This window comes from Anolis sagrei, chromosome 2, assembly GCF_037176765.1.
Source record: "Anolis sagrei isolate rAnoSag1 chromosome 2, rAnoSag1.mat, whole genome shotgun sequence".
Lineage (NCBI taxonomy): Eukaryota > Metazoa > Chordata > Lepidosauria > Squamata > Dactyloidae > Anolis > Anolis sagrei.
Genome location: NC_090022.1, coordinates 152539209 through 152562482, shown reverse-complemented (window position 1 = coordinate 152562482; position 23274 = coordinate 152539209). Strand labels below are relative to the sequence as shown.

General features: G+C 36.5%; 1 protein-coding gene across 1 annotated transcript in view; it reads left to right on the top strand.

Annotated features, from left to right (window-relative positions):
* ZCCHC7 (zinc finger CCHC-type containing 7) overlaps positions 1-23274 on the top strand; it is a 139657-nt gene that overhangs the window by 71586 nt on the left and 44797 nt on the right. The window contains exons 3-5 of the mRNA XM_060763746.2: positions 12941-12984; positions 17901-18023; positions 21465-21635. Of these exons, the coding sequence (XP_060619729.2) occupies positions 12941-12984; positions 17901-18023; positions 21465-21635 (338 nt within the window). The remainder of the gene's footprint in view (positions 1-12940; positions 12985-17900; positions 18024-21464; positions 21636-23274) is intronic.

Below are 23274 nucleotides of genomic sequence, written 5' to 3'. Positions count from 1 at the left end.
TTGTTAGCATCAGGTAAATAAGCCATTGATTCAGTAGAACTTGGCCACATGTTGACTTATGAGGCTCTCTTTAATTTTGTGGAAGTAACAAGTGGATTTAAGACATCGCTTCCAATCAAGAGTTAGGTTGAGGTGACTTCATATCCAAAGGGGCAGAATTTGATCTGGCACAAGTGTGTGTGAGATGAGATGTCATGATTGTTGTAAATGTAACATGCTGCAGAGTTGATCTACCTTGATATGCAAAGCTTGCAAAAAAGAAGAGAAGGTGTTCTATTATCCTCTAAAAATATGACTCTGACAAAGAATTTGAATTTGCAATGATGGTACTTTCAGGACTATTTATTTTAAGAGAAAAATAAATATTGCATCCTCAATTTCTTACCACCATTGGTTGATAAACACACTTTTATTGAGTCTTGGTTGGTGTTTTATATGTGTATATGTTTTACGCATTATATTTTATACATTGTTTATTTTATGTTCTGTTTTTGGGCACCTTGTGCCATGTGTAAACTACCCTGAGTCCCTTCAGGGAGATGGTGGTGGGATATAAGAATAAAGTTATTATTTTCTATATTATTATTTCTATATATTAAAAGTCAAACAAAATACCAGTAACTTTTGATTCTATATTCTGATTTTAACTCAATTCCATGAATACTGCTTCTTTCTGTAACCAAAATATTAGAATGGATTTTTAGTTTTATTGCTTCAATAAAGGAATGTTGAGTTATCTTGATAGCACCGCAGTCTTCAAAGTTCAAAAGGATGGGGGGACGGGACGGGACGGGGGGACCCAATGGATGTTCTGAAACAGTCAAGTGAATAGCTTTCAGTCTGTTCTGAAACCAGAAAAAATGCTAACTGATAGGCAAAAGGGGGCAACTGAAAATTGAGGAGGGAGAAAGGATGAAATAATAGAATATCTAGAAAAGGAGAAATGAGCAAGAATATGCCCGACCTCCTCACACACCCTCTCTTTCCCTCCAGGTAGCCTTTACTTGTTCACCCAAGTTGGAAGCTGCCTTCTGCTTGGTAAAGGAGGCTTTTGAAGGCTCCAACAGGACACACGTGTATGCAACATTTCATTGTTCCATATCTGTTATTCTTTCACTTACAATCCAGACTGAATGTCACTCTGGAACAGAGCTTTCAGTCCTATGTATGAATTGTGTCCATGTGTGCCCCATAGTCTTAAACACTAAATTGTTCTCTCTCAGGGGCCATCATCCTCTGTGATTTTTTTGTTGTTGTTGAAGAAGTAGTAATAATGTGGGAGTCAGTTATTTATCCTTGCCCCATTGCTTTAAAGGAGTTTTCCTTTTGAACTGAAGACGGTTTCAAAAGTAGCCAGTTCTATGCATAGTGATACCAGCTAGGTAATGCCAAAATAGTCAGGCATTCCATTGAAATTGGGTCAAGCCTTCTCCCTGAACTTGGATTCTTACCAATTTTATACATATTTCTTGTCCCAATTACAGTTATTACAATTATCTGACCCTGCAAGAGGCAAGCATGTTTGTTTGAATTTCCACTTTGTCTCCTGTAATCACATTTATTCCTGCAGTAGATAGCTTCTTATTTTAAAGGGGGAGCTGCTTTATTTGAAGAGTGGATACTTAATGTAGCTTTCATACTGATGTCATGGCCTTATGTTGGGTGGTTAAAGGTATTTCACCAAATTATTGTTAAGCCATAATAGGTTTTTCTTCTTAAAGCACACCTCTTGTATAGCTATTTTTTTGAATTGTGTGCACACTGAATTAGTCAAAGGCCTGGCTAAAACCATTTTTCCCTTTCCTGCCTCCTCCCCCAAACTTGCTTTTGTTATGTATTGGCTTGCTAATCCTTGTGTTGAGCAGTATCAGACATCACCTTTCTTGGGGGCAGTTAGTCCACTCTTCCGCTTTCTTTGTCAAAGGGCTCCCTTAATAGGAGAAGTCAACAGGGAGGACAAAAAGGATTGAAAGTTGTATTTAATCAGGGTCAGAGAGGTGGTGTTCAGAGTGACGGGCCCACAGGCAAGCTGGCCTTTTATGCTTACCGACGCAGATGGTCCCAAAGCATTCAGCTAAGTGAAGAGAAAGCTGCCCAGTGAGCTATTGTAGGGGCAGAGCATCGTTACACTTGAGAAGGGTTGCCAAGGGTAACTAGAGAGTATCACCAGTATTGTGTGATCACTAGTCTGTGCCTTTGAAAACGTTAAACTGAGAATTGCGCCGGGTCTCTTGGCATCTGGATGTTCATGTGCAAAGGGCATTATCCTGCCCATGCTTTGGATTTATTTCACTTTGAGGAGCTGGGCAGATGGAAATGATTTTACAGTTTAATTGGAATGAGATTGCCATTCAAAAACTACCTTTGGGTTAGTTTATTAAGTTTTCACCTACATGGAAAACTTCATGTATTGGGGAAATGCCTTGTGAGGGATTTAATTCCATTGCCTTGGGGTGAAAGTTGATTTTTTAATAATAATAATAATAATGAATGTGTGTCTTTTGTTTCTGAAAAACAAGTTTCACTATCCAAACAAGTCTATTTAATGAAAGCACAGAGGATTAAAGTGTATTTGTGGAAAATTAAGCACATTGCTGGAGTACTATTCATCTTCAAATCAAATGAAGCTTGCGTTCCAAAATCTCATGCTCTTAAGTATAAGCAAACATATGCTCAGTTCATTAATTAATGGTGTCATACAGTTCAACGTATGTATGCAGAATGATATGATTAGATAAGATGCACACTAGAACAACAGATTCAATCCTCAAATGTAACCAAGTTGTGCTTAGTGCAGCCCAAGGGAGTTGGGGAGCAAGCAACGATGGCTTTCTGCCAAGGTTTGCAAGCTTCCAATTCTTCCTGGTAGCCAAGGGCAGTTTTTACTCCAAATGTAAACTAAAACAAACCACCGTGCCCAAAGGATCCATGAAGCTCCCAAGCATTTCCCCCACTGTAGGAAAGCCTCAGCTGGTTGGCTAAGCTTGCTGTTCAGCCCCCTTTTACTTCTTTACAACATGCAAAGAAGGTGGTCATGATTTCCCTTTCATTCACCCCTCCTTCCATTCTTACGCTTGGATGTTTTCCAAGGAAGTGGCTATTGTTTTGCTCCTTTTGTATGGAATACAGTGGCAGCAGTTTACAAATTTTGTAGCTCTGGTTTGATAAACCTGCTTAGTTATCTAACTTCCGTAGGATGGGTTTGCTTTCTGAAAAGCAATAAATATAAGCAGTATTCCAGTTCAATTAAAATGGAAACATTTTATGAGTGCACTTTTTGTGTACATTTTTATATTGTGGTTAATATCACTGAGTATTTGAAGATTTCTAGCATAATTATGTAACTTGGAAGCAATTTCAGTTAATTCAGTAATAGTTGTCAGAATTTTGCTGGAAGTGGGGTAAATATTTAGAGTTATATATGAACATATAGAGTTATATTTGACAGCATTCTTTCTGAAAAACAGTTACTTTAGCACAAAATAACACAAAGAGTTTTAAATAACAAGGATTTGAGATCCCTGTGCTCAGGAGAGGTAATCCCTTTCTAATCTACTCTTATGTATTTTCTTTACTTTTTCTTTACTTTTTTGAGTTACAAGCTATCCATTAGATTCCTATTGATCCCTGTGCAGGCAATATTATCTATCCATAGAAAGTAAACATGACTCACGATGGGAGAAATAGTTGATGGCCTTTCAGAAAAGATATCTCTTTTTGTAACTTTCAAAGGAAACAGCTAAGAAATTGATGTGCTACACAGTAAAAATGGGACAACCATTGTGGGACTACTTAGTGGGAAATTTCTGGAACAATTAGAAATCTTTTTTAAAAAAAACCCTATATACCTATGTGTTCTGTTGGTTTATTTTAGCAATAGCATTGCTACATAATGATTGCCAGCCCTATAACTAAGGTTTGTTTTGAGCCAGTTAGATGGGCATTTTCTAATTGATTTCTAGAAATGGAAAATAAGCAGTTGGAGTGTTGAAGTGTGAGAGCTGTGCATTTTTGGAGAAGACAACTGGGAATATGGTATGCCAATGTGAAGGCAAAAAAAAGGACCAAGAATTTTACAGCCTTTCTTCAAGATTAGTGATCCATACTGTTGGCATTCAGCTGATGAGTTAGAAGCTAACCTAAGCCACGGCAAATCATGCTAATGGTAGTGAACCACCCCCACCCCCCACGGCCAGGTATTCCTTTAAGGAAAGAGGAAAGCAGGAGAGGAGGACAAAGATAAAGAATACAACATAAATATATTTAGGGATCAGCAACCACAGGTTACAAGGCCAAATCCATCTGCCTTAGGAATAGAGCCAGCTTGTCTGTTTATCAAGCAGAGGCAAGAAATTTGCAGAGAAACTGAAGGATGTGACATTATGTGGAATTTGAGAAGGTGAGACATTACCTCCACACACACACACGCACACATACACACACAATACAGTGCCTCAGGACAAATCTGTGTTTGAGGGTCTGTACCTTATATGGCATCTGAGTTGAACGCTGTAATCTCAGACACAGTTCTTCTACGGTCTGGAAATAATAAGATAAATATCCTTTCCCCAATCCTTAATTTTGTGTTCCTCTTATACAGTTTTGACTCTAATATTTCTAGGATTTTGATTTATGATGGTTACTGTATTATGTAACTGATTATCAGGTCTGGCAATTCAAGTTCTAACACTCGTGTTTTTCTTCTGATGTAGGAGTCAAATCTAGTAAAATAAATAGAGCTAAGGGGTGATGGGAACTATTCTTCTTGCTGTTGAGCTGTTCATAAACTCTGATCTAAGTTTTCAAAATACCTAGACCAGTATCCAGCACCCCTAAATAGAGTATTCTGTTTCATCTCTTTTTATTAGTACTTCAGGAAATTATAGGAGTGGCACTTCAGTAAACCCTTTCCTGTTTTTATGTTATTTCTTCCTGTCTCAAGAATCTTAGCAGTAATGCCTCAATCTCTCAGAATTTCCCAGTCCTTTACATATATACAATAAGAGAGGTTTATGTGACCTTTGGTTTTCCCATCTGCATATCCATTTTGAGGTATGGATGAAGATTGAATGACAGATGTAGTTTATGTGGTACATAGTGGATGTGTATAAGGATGATGCTTGGTTGAGCAAGTGACTCATGGAAACGTTTGGTATCTAGTGGCCCCTCTGCTTTAAATTTCAACTTGAAACTTGGCATTCCAACTTGGATAAGACTGAAATCTGTCAGGGTTCATTTTTTTAAATACTGGGCATAATATTCCAGTGAGTTATAACTACCACCAATAGATATGCAGACATTCTTTTTTATTATTATGGATGCTTTTGTGCTATGTGTAGCTGGATGCTGAATTGTTTGGAAGAGCAATACGATATACAGGTAAATTACATGCAGTAAGCCTTTGTATCCATTGGGGTTTGATTCCAGAACCCTGCATGGATACAAAATCATAGATACTCATGTCAGTGGCAATGTAAAATAACGTGCCTTTGAAATCAAAGTTTGCTTTTTGTGGATTAAAAAAATTAAGCCATGGTTGGTTAAATCTGTGGGTACTGACTCCATGGATATAGAGGTCTTACTGTAAACTGAATCTGGCCTATAGGAAAATATTTTGTTAAAAACCAAGGATGTGCTCTGTATTTTGCTCTATATTAGTACTGTTTCCATATGGGGTTGAATATGCTTTTATTTCCTCATTCCTATATGGAGAGAGGTGATACATGTGATTTGATTCTGAGTTGGGATTTTTTGTTGTCAATGTTTTCTACAGTTATATTCTCTGTCTCTGCAGAGATCCGTATGTTTGTGAATAATACATTATCCAAAAATATTTTTTTTGTAAAATTCACAACATAATTGTGAAGCAATCTGTTAAATGAAATGATAGGAGGATACCCATAATTCCTCATATCACAGAACTGTCCAGTCAACATCACTTCCTATTTTCAGTCCATCTGTATCACAGCCAGTGTAAAACCAGAAATCCGGTTAAAGATTTGCTATGTGTGTTGGCGTCATGCTGTTCTGACAGAAGGCTGATATTTTTTTTCACTTCCCCAAAATCTTGGGTTGTATCAGACAGGTTTACCTTGCTGAAGCCACCTAATGCTGGTTAAGTTGGAAGACTTTGAGGCCAACTGCACCAGCAAAAGAACCTGTTAAATGCAGAATACTCAGTATGTGAACTGAATTTTTAGTAGGTACCCCTGAAAAGAAGATGAACTAACTTAGGATCCCAGACTAACTGTCCAACTGTATAATATGGGATATATTTCTGGTTGGTTGGTAGGTAGGTAGGTAAGTAGCTACCTCCAAAATTAAACAACATGCATTTTTTTTCTGCCATCTGGACTGTTAAAAATAATGCAAGGTATAATTTTTCTGTGAAAGCTAGAATAATTAGTGGTTTGAATACAGGACTATGACTCTGATAACTCCACTGTGAAAATCCATTGGATTGTTTTGGGCAAGTTGCTCTCTCAGGATCAGAAAAAAAACCTTTTGAACAAATCCTGCCAAGAAAAATCCATGAAAGGATCATCTTAGAGTTAACATAAGTCAGAAATAACTTGAAGATTTAACCCTCTGCACTTTCTAGATGGTTAGCTTTGGGGTTATGAGGAGAATAATGTGGAGGTATAAGAGATAGCTGACTCTGCCCAGTTTCCTTTTTATAGTAACTCCTCCTCCCAACATGTATCTGGTACTGATCATAATGCCAGTTAACCAGTCCTCAGCTCCAGCATCCTGCTGATATTTTCCGTTAAAATTTACTTTGCTTCTGTGCTGTTGAGACCAGAACCTAATTCCCCATGACTAGTCAAGTGCCCTCTGCCCTCACCAGGTGGTCCTTCTCTTGGAAAAGTCTGTGGATTGTTTGTTTTAAAAAACCCTATTCTGTCTTGATAACACAGAGAATAATCACAAGGTAAAGGTTCAGAAGGAGAGATCTTGTATGAAAAAGAATAGTTCTGTTTTGGTTGGGCTTTACAATTTTATGAATTGAGCACAAAAAGACAACTGGGATTCTAAATTGCATATTATATCATTTATTCTCCATTGGAAGGAAAACATTCTTTTTTCTGTTTGACTGCTCTGAACACTTAAAAGAATAGCATTGAAGCTCAGCTACTTATTTTTTTTTAATCTATTCATTTTATACTTCTCAGACAGATTTTTCCCTGGGGTGAAACAAAGGTTAACTGAAATTTCCTCTGTTGTGTACCTGAACGAATCAGCAGTTTGAGAAGGAAATCCCATTGATGGGCAAAGAGAGTGACAGGCTCTATTTAAAGAATTCCCCCGACTGTGTGGTAGACCAACCATGCCATGAATTTAACTGTTCCTGTGGTCCCCCATACTTGTACCCAAGAAAGAAAGAGAAACCTACTTTGTTCTCTAAATGTTTCTTTAAGCTTTGAAAACGACAAGCCATTGACATTTGTGTACTAACATTACTAACTGTGAATGTGACTTAAATTATGGAGAGCAATATTGTAAAAGGAAATTACAAAAGAGATGAAAACAAAAAAGAAGACTTTTACCTTTTCAATGAATTTGATGTTATTGTCATTTTTAGAAAGATTGTGCACTCATTCTGTAATCTTTAACATACGTATAGTTTTGGTGAAAACAGTTTTGTTTTATTTTACAGTACTCAGAGATAAAAATGCACACTCTGAATAGAGCAGAACATACAAACAGTGAGTGTGTGTAACTGTGAGAGATTGTGTAACTATGAAATTATCAAAATTCATAATAGCTTAACATATTAACATACAATCTATTTGCATTTAAAATAGATTGTTTAACTTCCTTCATAGGAAATTTCCCTTAACCTGTCATATCTTCTAAAAAGACATACCTTTAAAAGATTACAAATACCATTTCATATCCCCTAGCCTTCAAATGCCTCTTCTGGTGATAGCTGAAGTCTGCTCTGATGTTACATATTATTTAAATTTATATTGAAATTTAATATATTTTAGAGTGAAATTAACATACATTTTAATCTGGTATCAGCCCACCCCCCCCCCCATTTTTGAATTTAACCAGAATGTCTGAATCAGTACTATAAATTTGAAATACATTTCCCATGTACTGTGGGATTAGCGTTGTATGATAGCACTGTAGAAGGCTTGGCCATTTAAAAATTGCATAAAAGTACTATGATGAATCAAGATAGTGTTGTTTAAGGATGAATTCACCAAAAAGCTATTATGAATGGTCACTGATATTTTTTTAAAAAGCACAGACAGGCTGTGCATTGCTTTGGGAAGTCTGTTTCTTTGTTAAAGTGGTTATGTCAAAAACTGCTTCAAATAATTCCTTGGGGGAAGTTTATGGATCTCTTCAGATTTCTTCCACTTTTATGGGATACTGACAAATAATCCATTCTGTCAGCAGGTTTCATCTTGTAGTATAAATGATCTCACTCACCAGCAGACAGTAAGAAATCCTTTAAGTATATAACAAGAGTTTTGAGTGCCTTTATAATAATAAAAAATCAATCCCACTTTTCGGCAGAAGTCACTCCATCATCCTTCAGAAAGACTGACACTTTATCTTTAACATAATGTGGTTTAGGTTTTTTTTTAAAGTCTGATAGCTGCTTCTTCATCCTGAGTTTCTATAAATATGTTGGAGTCACTAGGTTGGCATTGACTCTCTGGCAGTGGAACGATTTCTTCCTTTAACAGAGGAAACCATCAGGAGCCAGTAGGGCCCCACAACTGGAGGACGGAAGGAGTAAGGACAGCAATTTTTTCTAATTCCTTCTTCTCCCCACTCCTTCATCTGCAGAACCTTGTTCCTCTCTCTCCAGAGTTCTGCTCTGGTTTTGGGATCGCAGAGTAATGTCTGCTTTTATGGTAATCTAGTAAATAAATGAAAAAATGTTCTATGCTAAACATTCTCCTTTGTCAAGAAAGACTATAAAGTAGCTCAATAGAGATCTTACATCAGCTCCTTAATTAATAACATATTTGCCTTGATTGAAAGATCTGGCATCTATTGTCTGAATTTTGTGTTTTATACTAGAGTAATTAGTCTCAAATAATACCATACTTTGGTTTCTTCCAATCACTGTGTGCACTTGAATTAAGCATTTCTCCCACATTTTGAGAACAAGGTAGAAGACCACCCTTTAAATATCGTCCATTGTTAATTATTCTATTATGTTGTTTCCTATCCGAACCCATGGGGAGAATCAAGTAAGAAGTTGCGATGATGATGATGATGATGATGATGATGATAGCTCTATGTTTACAATTCTAATTAAATTGTGTGGTTTTTATGGAAAATGAAATTATTTAGTGCAGGGGTCCTCAAACTAAGGCCCGGAGGCCAGATGCGGCCCTCCAAGGTCATTTACCCAGCCCTCACTCAGGGTCAACCTAAGTCTGAAACGACTTAAAAGCACACAACAACAACAATCCTACCTCAGCAACCAAAAGCAGGCCCATACTTCCCATTGAAATACTAATAAGTTTATATTTGTTAAAATTGTTCTTTTTAATTATTGTATTGCTTTTAAGTGTGTTTTGCACTACAAATAAGATATGTGCAATGTGCATAGGAATTCATTCATGCTTTCTTCTAATTATAATCCGGCCCTCCAACATTTTGAGGCACTGTGGCCTGGCCCACTGTTAAAGTTTGAGGACCCCTGGTTTAGTGTATACACTCATATATTATTTGACTTCAAGTATAACTTGAGGCAGGTTTGGAGATCAAAATTATAGACCATTCCACAGAGAGGGGAAAGCACTAATGCCACATCAGAGGCTAGCTTCTCTGGCCTCTGCCACTGCCATTTCCCTGCCAGAAGTGATGCCACATCAGAGAGAGAAGAGGGGGTTGTGCTTTCTTAAGATTCTCCTGGGATCAACTCAGCTCTTATTTTTCTCCACTCTACTCAAAGAAGGGTGTGTGTGTGTGTGTGTGTGTGTGTGTGTGTGTATAGTTAAGGGTACTCACAGTACTCACACTGACCCTTGGAACAGTCAACCCAGTTTTTTGGCATTGATTTTTCTGATCAAAATTTGTATATAAGGTACTTAACATCAAAAACTATTTCTGCAAAAGAGTACATGATTCAGGATCCAACTAGGGCAGTTCCTATTGAGCCAATGCATTTTAGCCTACTAATTTTCCTTAGGAGAATGTAGTTCTACTCTACAAGAAATACATGGAGAAAAATTCAGAGATGATTGCTAGTACGTAATGTGCATTTAAGAAATACATGCCAGTTCAGACTAATCTCCATCTTTTATAAAGTAAGTGGTTTAGTGGATAAAGGGAATGCAATACATATAATCTTCGGCATAATCAAATTTAGCAGTGCTTTTGACACAGTTCCACATGACATTCTCACAAGTAAACTAGTAAAATTTGATTGTAAATGCTTTGGAGGATAGGGTTTTAGATCGGAATGAACTTATAGTTTAGAGAACTGGCCTATAAGCCAAAAAATTAATTCCACAGAAGATCAAACAGAGTTACAAAATGAAATGCAGATCATGAAATGTGGAAGAACTGAATAACTGTTCAGGAAGGCCTTTGTTGATAATCTGAGCCTTTTTCAGCGGTATTCAATTGCTATAAAAATAAGGCAGGGCCTATGCAGGTAGCTGATCAGCTTGTGCTAGCAAAATAAATGTTTTAGTTTAAATATTTGACAGAAATATGACATGTAAATAGGAATAGGAGCATTTTTCTGCCTTGTTCTGCCTTTCAAAATTAGAAAAACCTTTCCAAGGAAAATATAGGTATTAGAATACATTGGAATAAATTCAAGACTAGTATGAAAAGGGAGATGGAAAGCATAATTCATTAGAAGGCATTTCAATACACTATACTGTAGAAAGAATGGCCAGCTATATTAAGTGTTGCATTTTCTTGGACTAATGTAACTTTGCTGCCATATTGGTTCCAGATATAGCCTTGAGTTAAAATTTCTTTTTGAAAGCATATGTAGAATTCCAAGTTACATAGAACTCTTAACGGAGTAGCATAGAAAGGTAGCCATGTATAGGAAAAAGAAATGTGCAGAACATTAAAAATATAATTGTGTCTAAAATGAAAAAAGTATTTTCTCTAATTATAACCCTTGCATACTGTACAGATAAAAACTTGCTTGCTTCACTTTCTTCTTTTGGGACATTAGATATACAAGTAAATCCTCCCTTTTCTATAACAGTAATAACAAAGGTTTTGAATGAAGTTGAATTGTGGAAAGATTGAAGGCAGACAAAATGAAATGTGCAAACATTCTTGCGTTTTCAAGAATTTTTGTTGGCCACCAATTTTTATAGCTTTAGAAACTAGAGTGGTTAAGGTACATGATATGATGGCTATGTTATATCTGAATTATAGGCAACATATTTCTGAACACCAGTTAATGGTGGGGAAGGCTAACTTATTTATAAACTGACATTTGGTTGGCTAATATGAGAGTAGTTTGAATTATGAAGTACAGTTTTGATCTTATCCATACAGTAAAATTATGCTCAGTCTTGACTACTGCTGTGAATTGTAAACAAGACTATCTGTTGGCTTGGAAATAATAAATAATTCAAAATGGCGCGTGAATTTTAGAGGGGGCTAACTGGATGGTTACCAGTGCAAATCCATAGATTCCTAAATAATTTGGAGTCTATTAATCTGAAGAACCATCTTTATGTAATAATGTTTTCCAGTCTACACAAGCTCCTCTACAGATGCATACAAGTAGAATAAGTTTGGCTGGCAAACCCCATAGATTGCATCTTCTCAAGTGGTGTTCCCATAGCTGTTAAATAATCTTGCTGCAGATGTACAAACTGTCCCTTTATGCAAGAGTTCATGTTTGCCTTGAAGACTCATTTCTTCCATTCTTTATCCTAGTGGGCATAATCAAATCTCAATTGGGTGTCCTTATTGTCCAGTGTATTAAAATGTATGATACAGTTGTAAATGTGTATCTTAAATTAGCAAACAAAATCATCAACATGTAAAGGTCATTTTCACATGCTATAAAATGTTGATTATAGCTTGTTGTGATGATTTGTTGTATTCAATACCAATAGCCCCTCATAGACTTTGTATTCTAAATAAAAATGTATAGTTTTATAGGAGTGCAGAGAGAGGTTGGTGTGATGGATATCAACAACCTTGTGAATAGAAGAAAACTGAGGAATTAATTCCTAACAGTACTCAGGACCCAAGGAATTGTGCCACCAGAAGCCCTATGATCAGAGATGTACTACATAGAGAGAATTTGGCTCCTCTCGTTTCTTTTTTTTCTGATAAGAGTTGGTATTTGCAAACATAGTTGAATGTATTAGTCAAATCAGGATGCTGCTTGATAATAGGCCTTTGGAACTGGAGCTGCATACTTGTCATAGCCAACTGTCCAGGACATAACAGGCTAGTTTTGGGGATAAATATGTTACTTAGCGGTACACACAAAAAACCCTCTATACAAAGTGTTCTGTCCTCCTGTTATAGACTCGCAAGAATTCCTCAAACCGACTGAAAGAGCATTGAGTAAATATTTCCATTATTGCCTATGCTCATTCTAGTGCAATGAAATAGCAGATACATTATTCAAAAAATAGAATTCAGTCTCTACAGTCTATCAATTGCTTATTTGTTCAGATGAGCAAACTGCATGGCCAACCAACATGAAATACGATATACAGTATTTGCTTTACTTCCATGTGGGTAATATGATCATTTGTAATATTAATGATTTATACCTTCTGTAATTATTAGAACAAAGGAGGTAACATTTGCTCTATAAAATGGATTGCCTTGTAGATTTTTCCAGTGCAAATCATTTTAAAATCATTTCATATAGAGTGCTGTTCAGACCTGTTGTGTGTTATTTTCCATATATTCTACCTCTTTGTAATAAAAGATTGTCAAGGCAACTAACAACATCTCTCTTTTGCAGGAGAAACTGAAATAAGCTGGGCCATCAGTGATAAAGACTTAGAGGTAAGTTATTCCAGTGTGTGTAAACAAACTGCAAAAATTCTCAACATGTCTTTCAAATCCTCAAACAAAATGCTTGTCATTTCCCATGCTAATTTCCAACACGATGATAGGACTAGAGTTTAAATAGCATAGGTGAAATTAGCAGTAACAACATACAAGTTTTAAAAAAAAATAGGATCTGGCATTCATGTTATAGTCTCTAGCATCTTTCACTGTGTATCAAAATGAATGGATTAGTTAAATGTATTTAGGATACTCAGAGCTATGAGTGAATTTATATCATAACTAATTGTTGGTTTATACATCTGCAAAGTAACTAGAAAAACAAAACAACTACAGAAGTATAAAAGGAAGGAATATTAGAACTCTCCTCTTGTATCTAAGCTCTTAAGTAGTGTTTGAAAAGTCTAATGTTTTAGTACAGTGCCAAGAAAATGGCATGCTTATTTTAGAGAAACGAAGAAGTGTTCTGTGTCTTTGTTTGTGTATGAATAGCTTCAAAAGAAAAAGCGTATTTTTACCAGCACTTACCTGCAAACGTTTCTGTTGTGTTCTTTTTTTAAAAAAACGTTCTTCTTGGTCTTGGATTATCAAAACGGATTTAAACAGTGTATTTTAATATTGAGACAAATGTTATTAATGTTTATGTATGTATATACAATATATTATATTACATTATATTATATTATTAGAATAGTACAGGAGACGAGGTGGAACTGTTTTCTGCCCCCTCTTTCTTCACTCCGGCCCAGAGCGGCAGCTGGTGCTGGGGGGAGGAGTCCCCAACTGATGACATGGGCAGGAGACAAGCTGGAACTGTCCTCTGGCCCCCTCTCTCTTCACTCTGGCCCAAAGCAGCAGTTGGTGCTGGGGGGAGGGGTCCCCAATTGATGACATATGCAGGAGACAAGATGGAACTGTCCCCTGCCCCCCCCCCTCCACTCTGGCCCAGAGCGGCAGTTGGTGCTGGGGAGAGGGGTCCTCAATTGATGACATATGCTGGAGACAAGATGGAACTGTCCTCTGGCCCCCTCTCTCTTCACTCTGGCCCAAAGCAGCAGTTGGTGCTGTGCTCCGCCTTGAGTCCCCTTTGGGGTGAGAAAGGCAGAATATAAATGTTTTAAGTAAGTAAACCTGGATTAATCACATATCTAATCTCATTTTTGTGTATAGAATGAGCCCATTCATAAATAGTGGCTTAACATCTTCGAGAAAATTGGGGGCAACTATATATTGCTATTACCACATCAGATCTGCATCCACAAATTCAAGGTGCACTGTTATCAAAATATCTGCAGAATGAATGGCTCAGTAAGATATGACAAAGACTTTAGTAAGGCTTCCACAGTGGAGGTATCCTAAACGCTCTTGAAGATGATTTTTTGTTTACAGAAATTCAGAAAGCTCACATTTGGTAGTTGAATTTCTAGTGCTGGAGGCAGGTGATGGACTTTGTTTAGAATGGGGCTCGGTCAGCCAATCCTCTGGCCACATCCATGAATACTATTAGAAAAAAAAACAAAAAACAGTAGCCCCTTTTATAACCTCAGTACTATTGCAGTAGAAAATACTTCTGCTCTACTTAGTGTGAACCCTTGAATTCTCTCCCTCCTGCCCCTTCGCACTACCAATGGAAATAATATCATTAAATGTTATCTTCTAGGGGTGAAGTAGCTGCATGCATAGGTGATTGTGGATGTCAATTGCACTACGCTGAAAAGAGCACTACCATAACCTTCTTAACAGCAACTCCCATGTGGCTGAAGAGGTTCACTTGCAAATCCCGTAACAACAAACCAGGGATAAACATATAGCACTACCTAGGTTGAAGGAAGTCAGCAAAGCCATTGGCCAATTAAAAAATAACAAAGCCAGCAGACATGATGGAATCCCTGTTGAAATCTTTCAAGAATGTGGACCTGAGTTGACACACCAACTCCACCATCTCATTGAAAAAGTGTGGCAACTGAGAATATTCCAGCAGATTTCAAGGACGCTACCATCATCACCCTTTTCAGAAAGAGAAAAAGAACAGACTGTGGAAACATTTGAGGTATCTCCCTTTTAGCCTCCTCTAGGAAAATCCTCACAAGAATCCTTTCAAACTGCCTTTTACCTATTTTAGGAATCCCATTCTGGAATCCCAGAATGGCTTCTGCCATTACAAAGGAACAGTGGATATGATCTTCACATCCTGCAGCTCCTCCATGATGACATGATGGCAAAGTCTTGGACAGCAGTGGCTTCCAAAGTGACCCATTTAAGGTGGAATCAGGTGTCAAACAGGGATGTGTTATTGCCCTACCCATATTTTCCATCCCCATAGCTATGATACTGTACCTTATTGATGGGAAGCTTCCCATCGGTGTGGAAATCACCTATCAGACAGATGGCAAGCTATTTAACTTCAGCAGACTGAAAGCCAAAACCAAGGTCACAACAACATCTGTTATAGAATTCCAATATGCTGATGATAATGTAGTTTGTGCTTATTCAGAAGAAGACCTACAAACCAAACACCTTTGCAGAAGCATACAAAAAGCTTAGTCTCTCACTGATAGAGTGCAGCATTTTTTCGAATGAAGCAGAGAGTTTTTGAGGATAGGGACATTTGTAGGGACACCAAAATGTTTGTTTATAAAGCTATTATCCTCCCAACCCTGGTTATATGTCTGTGAAACGTGGACCATCTACAGATGTCACTTTCAACTTCTGGAACAGTTGCATCATCGTTGCCTCCAAAAATCCTGCAAATCTCTTTGGAAGATAGGCGGACAAATGTCATTCTGGAAAAAGTTAACAACAGTGCTGCGGAATTTGCAGAGGCATGAATGGAGGGCGAAAGGAAGAACTGTATCAAGAGGAAGGCACATCAAACCAACCTTTGTCAGGACTGTCTTCCATCTGAAAATTATTGTCTTCACTGCAAAAGAACATGCAGATCAAGAATTGATATCTACAGTCCTATGGACGCACCACCAAGACCCTACACTTGTAGATGATCTTGTGCCTCTTCAAAAATTAAAGGTCTATAGTTTTATATGATTCTCACTTAAAACATTTTTCTATGTATTGACACATTATTTCAGAGCGCCAGTTATTTATCATCCAGGCTCTTTTCAGCATCAAAGCACATTAGTCGCTTCAGAAGGCACTGTGACAGTGAAACAAAATTGGTATGATCTAAAGATGAGAAGACTGGAATTTTCAGTCTAGGTTTAGTGAGGTTAAAGATCAAATTGTAGAAAGTAAATTTACAAATAGATACAGATGTCATTTACCTAACTCTATAGATTTTGCTAGAAGGCTGGCAAAAGGGGACATACAGAGATTTGCTTGAATTTCATATCTACTTCTAAATTGTATAATCTTCTCCCAGCAAAACGCCCACATTTTCTAGATCTTTTTGGAATCTAGAAAATTGCTTGAGAAGTATCATCTCGAGGAATTTATTCTGAGCAATTGTTATTTCTTCCAGCAAAAGCATACCATAAAATCACATGGAGAATCTAGAAAACTCCTAGAGAGGACACTTTTTATTATTAAATAAAACTATTTATTTTGGTTATAGTACATAACAGAAAAGCAAATCGTGGCAGATATAATCAGGTAACAATATTTTTGATGTGTACATGCCTGTTTAGAGAGGACACTTTTTGTTGGATGCAAGTAGATGAAACCTCGGATACTCCTATACGACTGGTATAGGAGTCGTACTGTATTGTTCTTTTAGTTCAAGATTTGTTTGAAATTTTGTTTGGTTTATAATATTAGTTGCCATTAGTATTTCTTAGATGAAAAAGATAAGACAAATATCTTCTAGATTAAATAAATACACACAGACAAACACATATATAGCAATTCGTAAGATAAAAATGTTTAGATAGTTACACATTCAGAGGTTTCAGACAGTTTTCATAGTTATAGTCATTTAAAGGGGTATTCAGAAATCAGGGGAAAAATAAATGATGCCAAATAAGATTCCTTGCCATAGCCCCCAAGAAATCAGATCTAAATTTTACAGTGTTACCATCAACTTCTGTTCATTGCCTTTCCAGAGGTTGCTTTCTATTACACTTCCTTATGTTTCTAATATTACACAGTTTGAGTTCTATAGTTCTTATGCTTTAATTTCTTATTTCTCTTGTGCATCAACTCACACACCAGCTGCCTTTTACATCTGTGCACACGTTTACTTGACCTTTAGCTCTAGCCACAAATAGCTGCGCAGTATGTGCTCTTCTAATTGAATAACATGGTCGCTATCAACTGTACTCCTCTATATTAGAAAGACAGTAGGTGCCCATTACTGCCATTGACTAAACTGCATCAGCTAAACAAATAAAGAGTCACTGTTTCTCTCTGCAAAATCATATTACAGATGGTCTAAGAAAAATAACAGTCTTAAGAAATGTGGCTCATTTTTTAAAACCTTAACTGTGTGTTCTACCTTTTACAGGTTTTTAGCACCTTAAGATACATTTATATTTTTGGAATCAATTGAGATATCAAGTTTGTGTGTTTTGTAACTTTAGTCATATTTGCTTAGTTTTTTTGTCTACCATTCTCACCTGTGTTTAAAGTGTTCCAATAGATTGTGTCTCAAGTTTTTAATAAGGTAAGGTGCCTTTACAATTATCATTAGTATGATTTGCAAAACAAAAATCTCACTGTGAAACAATATTGATAAAAGTTGAGATGAAAGGTGGAATTATCTATTTTTAATCCCTTTAAATAGTTTATTTTGAGAATGAATTTAGCGCTCACCAGGAATTTAGATGCTTTTTGTTTTCCCAGCTATAATAATACATTACTGGATTTTTGGCTCAACTTTCTAGTCTAGACAACTACGGACATTTAAGATAACAAAGCAAAGAAACTATAAAAAGTCAATAATTTTCTTTTTGTTTCTTTAGGCCCAGATTGGTAACTATGTTGCAGTTCGGCGTAACAACAGATACTACACACTAGACAAAAATGTCACTTGTAGAAATTGCGATAAACGAGGTCATTTATCAAAAAATTGTCCTGATCCAAAGGTAAATGCAATATTTTGATTTGTCTATTAACGCAACTATTTATTTTATCATTGTTAATTGTCAGCTTTCCAACTTTAAAGCTCGGTTTAGAAATACTTGAAAAATAGCATGTGTGTAAGAGAGAGAGAGAGAGAGAGAGAGAGATAGAATGTTGAAACAGTCCTTCTTCCTAAAATCTGGAAAGTACGGTTTTGTCCCATGGATCATTACTTGCTGACTTCTTCAAAATATGAATCATATATTAATGGATTAATCAAAGGGGACCATATACTTACAGATCAAGTGATTATCTTGGCTAAGAGACAGAAGGAGTAATTAGAAGATGGCATTTTCCCTAATGATTTTAGCAATAAACTAAAACTTAAATAAGAATCCAGACCATGCAGGCATATTATATCCCATATAAGAATTCCCATAGGCTAAGTAAAGATTTCTTTTTCCTTTCTCCCACCTAGGCATATGTGTAGACAGCATTAGAGTCTTTGGAAGATTGAGATATCTAGTTTTTATTTATTTAAATGATCTTTAGTTTATCTTTAATGAGGTCATTAAATTATCCCATAAGGTCCCGATCCTACCCCTAGAAGTAGGCACTAGTTATAACCTCTGTGCAATGACAGGCTTCTGTAGGACATGAAGCAGAACTGTCTAAGAAATGAAATTTTAACAGAAGTCACAGTAGTCCCCCCACGTTGATGATTCTTATTTTCTCATGCACAGATATGAATGTAAACAAATAATGGGGACTTTTTTCAGAAACACCCCCTCCAGGGGCAGCAATGTGGGAGTTTATCTAGAAAGACTATTTAACTATTGAAGGGTTCTATGCATCCAACAGTTTGTATTTGGCCTGCTATCACAGCTCTGTTTGCTTGTCATGGTGTTGTTTTTCATACATTTTCCATAAGTTGCTTGTGCTTTTTGCTCATGTTTAATGTTATAATTGTTCAGCAAAGAGTCTCCTCATTTATAGGTGCCTTTGATGTTTGTTTCACTTTTTAGGTTAAGAACATGTAAATCCTGCTTTTAACATTCTTTGGGAATTTTATAGAAAATATTAGAAAGTATTTGATTTCTTTATGTTCTATCTTGCGTTTCTTCTAAATAGCTTGAAAGTTGTGCATTAAATCATTCATATTTTTAAAAAATAAATACATGCAAACTATTTAAATGAATACTGTACATACTTTCATGTGGGTCGAGAAATTTTAGTCAGAAAATCAACCCACAAAACCAGGGTTAAAATATTTACAAGTTAGTGTAAGTAGTGTACCTTCACTCTGATCAAAAGAGAAACCATTCCCTTCTCTGAGTAGAGTGATGAAAAACCAGAGTTTAGTCTGTACTGGGAGAACCTGAAAGAACAACCTCCCTCTCCTGTCTTCACCATGGCCATGCTTCTTGTCTTCTTGTATGTCTGGGTAAGAAAATGGACGTGACAGTCAGGGGTGGTTGGTCCCCTGAGTCTTTCTCCCCCTATAGAATGAGTCTCAGCATTGATGCCACTCTCCTAGACTTAAACTATTGGTCAACATACACAAGTCTATATGGTATAACCAAAAGGTCATGAAAAACATGTCATTTAAAGCTGTTTAAAATTCAGGGGAAAATAACATAAGCCAGTCTGGGTACCACCATTATTAAGAAGATCCTGTCCCTGATACCTGTAGTCTGGAGGCATGCGGGGCATTGGGTGCTGACAGAGGTCTCGCATTATGGATTCAATAAGCAGGCATACTCGCTTGAGAAAGATAGTCCTTCATTCCTTTCTAACTTGTCTGTTGGTCATAATGTGCACATTTTCTAAAATGTCTTTTGTCCCATTGAAAATGCAGCATATACCCAATGGTTCAACCTCCCTTTATAATAACAAAAATGCCAAAATTAAATAACGACCACACACTTTCTAAAACATTGGTGATTGCTGGGGCAAATGGAGGGGAAGACATAGCTAATATTAAATGCTCCCTGATACTTCAAACAGGTTGTTAGTGGACACAATTATGACAGGTATTTGATCCCACTGTTTTAACAACCATACTGGCTGTCAACACATATTTATCATCATCACTTTATTTCTTAATTAGTCGCTCTCCACCAAAGTTCTCCGCGCGACTTACAATTTAAAATAGCTTATACACAATATAAAAACATTCAACATAAAAACATTCAACATAAAACCATTCAACATAAAAACATTCAGCAGTGACTATGGCAAAATTTGATCCGATTACTTAAATGCACAACCAAACAGCCAAGTCTTGAGCGCCTTTACACAGTTTAAAAGTACCAGCTATGTCCCTTAAATCCCAAAGATAGCATGGGGCAAGTTACTTTTATCAGACCAAGAATTCCTATTGGTTACTTTTTAAAAGCATTATGCAGTTTTTCCCTATTTGTCCCTAAAAGATTTGCCTTGGAAAGACAAAAAGATAACAGAAACTATGCACATATGTATGTGCTCGTAAAAGTCAAAAAGTAGTCAGTCCATTGACTTGACATTTTGACACAACATATGGGAAAACATGAGCAGGCTTAAACAGAAAACAATAAACTCTGGATTCCTGTAATGCAGCAATGTGTTTGCATAGTAAAGACCTCATCTGGAAGTACCCCAAAATACCTCCTTCTCCAGTTTGAGTTTGTCTTAAGTTTTGAGATATTTTACAGAGGCCCTTGTATTTTTCCTGCCAACACTGGAGGTTGAATTAGATAGAATGAGGAAGGCCCTTCTCACTGGTTTCACCTAGGCTTTGGTATTCCTATTGCAGGGAAGATTGTTGGTTTCTGCAAACCAACAAAGGTCTTGATAAAATAGGTCAGTGACCTGTAGAGGTGGTCTGTTTTTTGACTACCAGTTTTTGTTTCCTAATATTACCATACTTGTGTTACTTTTTGGCTTTGTGTTGCATGTATAAATTACATGGCTGTGTAGTTGGCACACTTCAATTCTGGCTCCAACTTCTTTGTGAACAGCAAATGTGTATTAATTAGTACTAACATATTTATTGGAGTAAAATGTCTGCACAGGGAATTTTATTGCTACCACATAAATCATAGATTGATAGAACATAAAATGTATTAATTGGAGTAACATTTCTGAACATGAAAAGTGCCTAAATTGCCATGTAATTAACTAGGCATTTAATATTATAAGCTTTTATGGGGTCAAAGTTAGTACATTTTCATTGTCTCTCAACTGCACTTCCACAACTCCAAAGCCCTGGTAAATATTGTTATTAGTTTCCTTGGCTAATAATATAGAAGAGCAAAATGTAAATTCAAATCATTTGAGAGGCAAGGCTTTGGAAAAGCAGTTATGGTTATCAATGGACCTCAGTGGGACTTCACCATAATCTTCCTACATATGTTACTTCATTGAAATTCCACAAATGCCTGAACTTGAAATGACTGAACTTTTTCTTTGTATTTCATCCACAGAAAATTCCACCTTGTTGTCTCTGTGCACAAAGAGGTCACTTGCAAAACAGCTGTCCAGCACGATTTTGTTTAAATTGTTGCTTGCCCGGACACTGCTCTAGAGAGTGCCTTGAGAGAGAGTACTGGAAGAAACATTGCAACCGCTGTGCTATGAGAGGCCATTATGCAGATGTGAGTATACTGTTAATAAAAGCTAACCCAGGATTCTCTCTCTCTCTCTCTTCAGAATGACTTCAACTTGTCACAATGTGCTGGTGCCATCCTCACTATTCTTGGCCAGACAGTTGCTGCCTGTTAGCATTCATATATATGCACATTCTGTTTATATGTAAAGGGATTTTTTTCTACATTGCAAAACTGCTGTTTATGACTGGGACTAAAAAGACATGGTAAAAATAGAAAGTATAAGTGAAGCTCAGACATTTCAGCTAGTAGGATCAAATGGCAGGTTCTTGCTTGTATAATTCTTTTTCAGGTACATTTGAGTATTTTTGCATTATTTTTAAAATGTAGTACAATATGCCGTTCTCCATATACCTGACTCTGCAATATATGAGTTTTTTTAAAAAAAAAATCTAATTGTGATTTTTTTTTGTTTCAAAGAACAAGTTTAAGCATAAGATTATAAAATGGATAAAGATTTGGTGACAGCAAGATCTTAATGCATGTTTATTATGATTTTGTTTAAATTGTTGCTTGCCTGGAGTGTGCCTTGAGAAAATGTACTGGAAGAAACATTGCAACAAAATTATTTTGTAATGTGCTGTTTTTATGTGAACTGATATTGTTATTGTCTAATATGTTGATGTTATTTTACCTGTATTTTCTGTAGTTACGTCATTTGTATGTGCTTCTGTAAGCTGCCCCGAGTTTTTTTGGGAGATGGCAGGGTATAAATAACATTGTTGTTTATTATTATTATTATTATTATTATTATTATTGTTATTATTTGAAACACAAAAAGATGAATCCACAGCAGACACTCTGCTGGCTGTTGAATTGGATCATATGTCGGACACTTCCCAATTATTATTATTATATTACTGTTTCTATCTTTTAAATTTAAATATCTTAGAAAATAAAGATAGCTTTCTTGAGTCTGGGCAAAATAAGGAAGATAGTGCAATAAAGCCTCAAAATGGTATCTGATTTTTTGTGTATCTCACCAGCTTGAGTTTTTATTTTTTTTAAATTTCACTCTTCCTGTAAACTCAATAGGTGGAAATAGCTAAGCTTATTCTTTGTTACTATTTCCCTAATATGGGAATAATGATTATATGGTAAATGTAGTTGTTATAAGGATTAGCAGTTAGTTGTTTAAAGTAGTGCTTCTCTGATATTTTGGCCACCAGCATACCATTTCCCTCACGTGACTGGAATTGGAACTATATTTGTTCACATTGGCTGTTTGTTCCATTCCTGGAGACTCTTCAAGAACTGGCAGTTGATAGCTTATGGACTACCACTGGTCCACTGTGTAGTCCTTGTTTAAAGTAAAGTAATATATGGTCTGTGGCCATCCATACACTAGCACATTCTCTCTATTTACTACATGTAAAGTTCGAAGGGTAAAGTTGGTTGTTATGTGATATTAAGCATGCGTTGGAGCCCCCGGTGGTGCAGTGGGTTAAACAGCTGAGCTGCTAAACTTGTTGACTGAAAGGTCGCAGGTTCAAATCCGGGGAGCGGCGTGAGCTTCCGCTGTCAGCCCCAACTTCTGTCAACCTAGAAGTTTGAAAACATGCAAATGTGAGTAGATCAATAGGTACCACTCCGACGGGAAGGTAACGGCGTTCCTTGCAGTCATGCC